Source organism: Corvus moneduloides, chromosome 1 (genome assembly GCF_009650955.1).
Source record: "Corvus moneduloides isolate bCorMon1 chromosome 1, bCorMon1.pri, whole genome shotgun sequence".
Classification (NCBI taxonomy): Eukaryota; Metazoa; Chordata; class Aves; order Passeriformes; family Corvidae; genus Corvus; species Corvus moneduloides.
In genome coordinates, this window is record NC_045476.1 from 18,763,284 (window position 1) to 18,769,931 (window position 6,648).

The following is a 6,648-nucleotide window of genomic DNA, read 5'->3' on the forward strand; positions in this document are numbered from 1 at the left end:
ATGCAGTAGGGTAAACGTCATTGTTTAACCTATCAAATGAGTCTTGGCAACGATGTGGAATACAGTAATTCATCAGTGTTGGCTTTCCCTAGAGTCACTTGACACACTGATCTAAGCTTGGCAAGTCTGTAGGGGTTTAAATTTGTGTGACAGCCTGCCTTGATCCAACTACTGAAAGAGCCACACTCTTTAAGAGGAGACCAGAGGTGCTGCCACCAAAGGTGTGTGAGATTAAAGGTAACCACAGTGCTTGGAGAGAACAGCTCTGCAGCAGCCTTGGTACCTCAACGCTGGTAAAGTGCTGCTTCTCATGTAGTAGAGTGGAGTGAGTCATGAGTGGAGTGCCCATCAGCACTTACTCTGGGGCTAGTCCTCAGATGAAGCTACTCAGTGAGATTCAGTATGCTCCATCATTTTTCCATTCCTTCCAACCCCATTGCCAGAGAGGTTACCCAGCCCCAGTGCCATTTCCTTATTGCCTCAGAGATGAAATCTAGGAACATGTTGTGTGATGGTCAAGAAACTGAACACTTTCCATTTTGAGAATGAAGTTCTTTGATCACTTCCATGAAGCAATCTCACGAAAATATTGCTTTTACAGTTGAAATATACCTTGCAATTCTTGTGCAGATACCTCAAATATCAAATGCTTTAATTATCAAAATCTTTAATTAGTAGTTGGGGGCAGAGCGGATAGATTACAAAAGATGAAGAAAGAGCAAAATATTGGGTAAGACTCAGAATTTTGTGGATTTTTTTATACATTTGATAACATTTTGTCATCTATGTTCTTTGGCCAGTGAAGAACCAGACATGACCAGCCCGCATTTCTTCCAGGCTGAGCTAAGCCATTAAGGCTGTAGTTATGCTAGCAGTGTACTAAATCTCTCTAAATAAATATAGATATGAATCATAGACATACTGAATATCCAAAGGAGAGATATGGTCCTCTCCTCATCCAGCTCTCAGCATATCCACATGGATGATAATGCTGTCCAAGGACAAAGTGTGAGGAAGGGACCATAGAACAGAACCTATGTATTTGGCTTCACAGCAGCACTCAGGGACATTGGACTGCAGTGTTAAATAGAATGGCTGAAACCACTTCTTGGAGGAGATATCTGTTGTTTATGAATGGAGTCTGGACAAGATACGAAGATACATGACTTAGATGGCAGATTCATGGCATGTGAAGTGAACCTCACTTTTGCTTCGAGTCACATTAGGTTGGTTTGACTGGCAAGATGTCAAGGAGAGCATAAGGAAAGGTCGTTGTGTCTCTCACTGTGGTTATCCCCAACCAAAAAAATATGGTAATACTTACTTCCTTTGCTAAGAGCTGTTCAGCCACGTGGGAGCTGCTTGGATGTTATGGTAATGCAAACTGGGATATGCTGTCAGAGGTTTGGTATAGGAGAAAAGGATTTTTGGCAAGGAAAAAAGGCCTGTGCTTTGAAAGGATGGATTTTCAGACTTCATTGTACTAATGTGCTTTTAGAGCAGTTATTAGCAAGCGCTTTTGCAAATTGTCAGTGATGGTTTTATTGTAACCCAGTTTTGAGTTTCTTTGACATAAATTATTTGTTAGAAAAAAACATAAAATCTGAACAGAATAAGAAAATATGTGTGATTCAGGAAAAATCTTCAGCAAAGTTAAAGAATGGGCAGCTCTTTCCTCCTGGATTTTATTTTTTAGCTTTGCTACTGCTATTATATACCATGGGCAAGATGCTTTCTTTTAGAGCTGGCTAAACACCAGTAAAAAATATTTGCAAATACTCCTTCAAATAAACGCTGGAATTGGAATGTGTGTCACCATTCACACCTACTTCCCTCAGAAGTTTGTACAAGCAATTTTTTTGTTCATAGGAAATATTTTCCAACTGCAAAAGAAACTGACAAATGCTTGAGAGAGGTGTATTTATATCCAGGTTTGCTCTGGCAATGATGTTCTCTATTACTTGCCATTTCCATTTCTATACCTACTGACCTATTCAGTCCTAAACCTCTTCTTTAAAATTGTCTCTAATTAAAAAAACAATGAAGCAGGGCTGAAGAATTCTTCATAGCCAAGTATGGCATGAAGAAGGAGAATTTTTGTGTCATTCAGTACCTCTTTCTGGATCAAATGTTTCTTTTTTCCTTGGTTCCTTGTCCTCTGCATAGGCTGGACTTCCCATCTTGAATCCCATTCAAGCATTGATCTAGGAGAGCTTAAGAGATACTGATTTAAGATGGGCACTTTTGGAACAAAACTTAAACCTTGGTCACCTGTGAGCATTTATTTATAAAGCTGTTTTGCGAAAGGATGGAGGCCTGCTAGATCAAACAGTTTGACAAACAGCTGATCTCTAAAATTACAGCTGGTGTCCCTGCATTTCTTTAGTGGGACTGTGGTCTCCAGCAGTCACTTCCAAGTACTGTGCAGTGCAGCTGAGCTGAATTATTGGCTGTAGGAGACAATGGGCTGCTGGCTGTGGTGGGCAAGGTTGCTCCTAAGTGGAGGGCTACCAACGGTTATTCCACTGGAAGCTCTGTTTAAAGACAAGATCAACTTTAATAATCTGATGGAAATCTAGCAATAAGTTTGATTTGTATTTGGGAATCTGGTGTTGCAAAGATGTGCATTCCTTGATGAGATTTATGTTGTGTTTAGACGCTTTTTGGGTCTTGTAGTCATTAGCGCTCATGCCGTTGCTGTTTCTTTGGTTGACTTGTTTTGCATAGGTATTGCATTTGGGCAGCGGCTTCTTGCTCCTCTATAATGTATTTCTGTGTCAGGATAGCAAACCCACTGAATAAAGCTTATACATTTCTGCCTGGTAAATATTTTTGGCTTCTCTGGGACGTGAGGACTTAGTGAATGAACAAATATGACTCTTGATGAGGAAGTGCAGTTTATGCCTGTGATGCAATTTCATCTTTGAGGGCTGTTAACCAGGTGTGCTTGTTACTTGTGTCCCTCTCAGCTGCCCCTGTGACTGAGGCACTGCTTGGGCAAGGGGCGCATTAAAACTCCCACACATCATGTGTGCATGGGTGAGAGTCCTATTTTTAGTGCATACTGAAAGGCATTCACTGAAAGGCAATGAAGCTGATTTTTATTTTTAGGTTTTGCAATTACTTATGTCTTTGGTATTTATGTTTTGAAACACAGCTCTATTACCCTGCCAAATGTAGGTGAACCTTCAAGAACAGCTACACCTTCAGTGTAGCTTTCTCTAGGCAGATGCCTGCATGAAGCTTGTCCTTTGTATGTGTCAAAGCAAAGATTTTGTTTTAAATCTGGTATCAATTTTGGAATAAGCCTTGCGTTATTTTTCAATATGCCTATTCCCTGAACATGCTTGTTTTTAAAACTATTAAAATAAAATAGACTTTTTTTTTTCCTGTTTACAGAAAATCTGGAGAATGGACCAAATAAGTGTGAAAGGTAAGGGACTTCACAATTTTCCAAAATTATTGCTGTTATTACAGTTTTCCTGATACCATGTAGCTATGTAAGATGTGTGTGTAAATATTTGTTGTTGCTTGTATCTAGCGCAGCTAACAGAAAGGGATCCAGCAAAGATGAAACATACTGGAAGGAGATCAACGCAGCTATGGCCCTAACGAACCTTGCCCAGGGGAAGGATAAACTTCAGGGAACTACCAGCTGCATCATTCAGAAATCATCACATATATCAGAAGTAAAGACTGTTAAAGTGCCATTAGTTCAGCAGTTTTAAGAGATGGGTCCTCTTTCTTTTTCACATCAAACGGACATTTTCCTCACAGGATTGGTTTTCAGCAAAATCAGATTCACTGATATGAGGAAAATGTGGAAAATAGGTCCCCTTTTACAGAATGGTCAGTTAAAAAAATTAAGGTCCCTTCTGACCCAGATGTTTTCATTGTATTAAATGAAATGTTCAATTGCTTCTATAAAAGTCATGTAAATTATAAAAACCCTGTTTTTATCAAAACATTAACTTATTTTATGTTAATCAAAGTGCGCATAAGATGTTTGCATTGCTATTACAGTAAGTGCCTTGCTTTGAAAAAATAAGCTATAACGTGGGCATAGTACAACAGTGTTATGCCTCAAAATGACAATGCCATAATGCTTAAACTTTGTATATTATTCCAAGTGGGCTTAAGCAGCCGAGGGCTAAACACATTACTGCTGAAGGCCCTGGAGAGTTGTGCTTATTTGACTTGTACAAATTGATGAGTCTTAATGAAATTGTTACATCATTCTCACTCTCTTTTTTTAATCAACAGTGTTATAAAAATTGTACAGTATGTTTTGTCAAAGTGACGATAAGGTTGTTAATGCATGTTTCTTACCTGTATATGCAGTATATTAAAATACCAAAATCATTCCTTTGAAAAGTGCAATACTCTAGAACACACAAATTTAGGAAATAAGTTAATTGTTCAGATTATTTTGAACTTATACATATGATCTCAGCTGTGTTGCTCTTTAAAAATTTCTAGTTGAGAAGGTTTTAGCCAGACTAGCTGTAAATTCAAGTTGAATTTCTATAAATTTAAAGCTTTACTAGTGATATACTGAAGTTTTGATAGAAGTAAAATTGGTTTCTTCTTGTACAAAACTAAAACTATAATGCCATTCAGAAATGTTTCCATGGTGGAACTTATTACTTTATCGTGGTTTAAACATTTTTATTTTGTATGTACTGCATAAATGAGGACAGTTGATTGACATTTCACATTTCAGTAAGAAAAGTCTATAATATAAACTATCAAAGCCCAAACAAGAATCACAAGGGAACTGAAACATTGAAAAATCTCAGCATTTAAGGCAGGAGGGTTTTAAGAAGATACTAAACCGTGTATTAAATGTCATGTCTCTAAAATTGACTGCTATTGAGTGTAATAACTATCATAAAAGCAGGTTTATTTTTAAATTTTATCTGGAGGTGTACAAGTTATTCTTAAGTCATATAACAATAGTCTAATGAAGTTTACAGTGCTTGAATAAACAGTGGCAAAGCCAAAACCAATTTATGCTGAATCAGTTACAGAAAACTGGAAAAGAGCTGATTGTTGCTAGGATTTGGATTTTTTCCTGTGGGTATCCTGTCAGGTTTTTTCCTACTTATCCCTTTCCTTGCTTCTCTTTGTGGTGAGCCATCAATGAACAAGGCAAGAGTTTAGTTCTGTTCCTGCTGAGTGTAATGGCAGAACTCCCACATCAATGGAAGCAGGACTATGCTAATGATGTAACTAACTTGCAAATAGAGGCTGTTTCAGTTGCACTAAAATAGTCAAGACACATTGCAAATATCAGCCTTGGTGTGACTTCTTAGGAAACTTCTTGATGTAACATAACGTTGTTGGTTTTATTTAGTGTACAATGAAAATTATTTGATATGAAAATATTTTGTACATATATATTTTTACTTTGTTTTCTAAATTGCTGATTTGCATTGACTTAAAGTGCCAAGCAAGAAATGTATGTTGTGACTGTATGAACAGTTGAAGTATGTTTTACTGACTTGCATCATTATATGTCTTAAGATTCTGTGACATTAATTTTTAATACTTTACTGGATTTTGGCATAATAATGTGAGTTTATAACTAATAGCAGAGAGTTAATACTTCACTTTCGTTCATACTATTATAAGTTATTCTGGTATTAAATATTTTGTGACAATAAATTCATGGTTTTGACAAACTCTTCTGTTAGAAATATTCAGTGTTTTTGTCTGTATAAGCAACAACAAAATTTGTCTTGTAAAAAGGGTACTTTTGGGGACTCCTCTGAAGTAGAACTGGAGAAGGCAAGCCATTGTATAAACAATTTGCTAATGGTTCTCCTTTCCAATGATCAAAGCACAAGAATAATCTGTAAAACATATCAAATGGGTTTTAAATTTAAGAAATACTTGGCCTAATTTCTTGTTACTGTTTCCTTTAATTTATTTTTTTTTCTACTGCTGCTTTAGAGTTTTCTGAAAACACAAGTTCTGATGAAATATGTGTGTGTCTTTTTTAAATAACAAAAGTCATGATCAGTGCTGAGCCAACAGCTAATGAAAACTCAGTAATTATTTATGATATTGGAAAAACAAACATTATTACTATTGCTCTTTGTTTCAACATATGTAACCATTTTAGTAAAATAAATAACTGCAAACAACGTTTTGCTGGTTTGAATTAAATATTCATTTATCTGTCCTTAGGCATTTGCATTTCTGGTTTCCTGTAATAGTCAGGGTTTCCCTGTACGGGGACACAAGCATGTGATAGGCAAGGACGAAACAGAAAAGTTAGTCTGATCAATACACCTCGTGGTACATAGTTGTGTGAAGTAGTTCAGCTCATCCCCAGTGAAAATAACTGCAGCAAGGTTTGAGGAATGACTACTATGTCATGATGACATGCTATGGCATGATGATAATAAATCCTCCACACTGGAGGAGTGCAGGGAGAAGCCATAGCTAATCACTGACCTGAGTCACTGGAGAAGGTCTATCAGTTGGGAAAGACTTTGGTCATTTAGGGTTTTTTGGCAGTACAGGCTACATTTACGTACATTACCCTGTGCGGATGCTCGGCTGTGGAACCTTGGTGGAGGAGATGCAATCAGCCCATCCAGAAGCTCAGTGCTCATAGTAGAGAGCCCAGTGCAAGTGGTC

At 37.2% G+C, this 6,648-nt stretch overlaps 1 protein-coding gene across 6 annotated transcripts in view; it reads left to right on the forward strand.

The window, feature by feature from the left end:
- The window catches only part of MKX (mohawk homeobox), a 49,758-nt gene extending 43,604 nt beyond the window's left edge, over positions 1-6,154 (forward strand). For 4 of the 6 annotated variants that reach the window (XM_032114222.1, XM_032114307.1, XM_032114576.1 and 1 more), the window contains 2 exons: positions 3,400-3,433; positions 3,542-6,154. In XM_032114222.1, the coding sequence (XP_031970113.1) occupies positions 3,400-3,433; positions 3,542-3,728 (221 nt within the window). In that variant the 3' untranslated portion in view covers positions 3,729-6,154. The remainder of the gene's footprint in view (positions 1-3,399; positions 3,434-3,541) is intronic. The other 2 variants (XM_032114402.1, XM_032114493.1) reach the window with 1 other exon arrangement.
- The last annotated feature ends 494 nt before the right edge of the window (positions 6,155-6,648 follow it).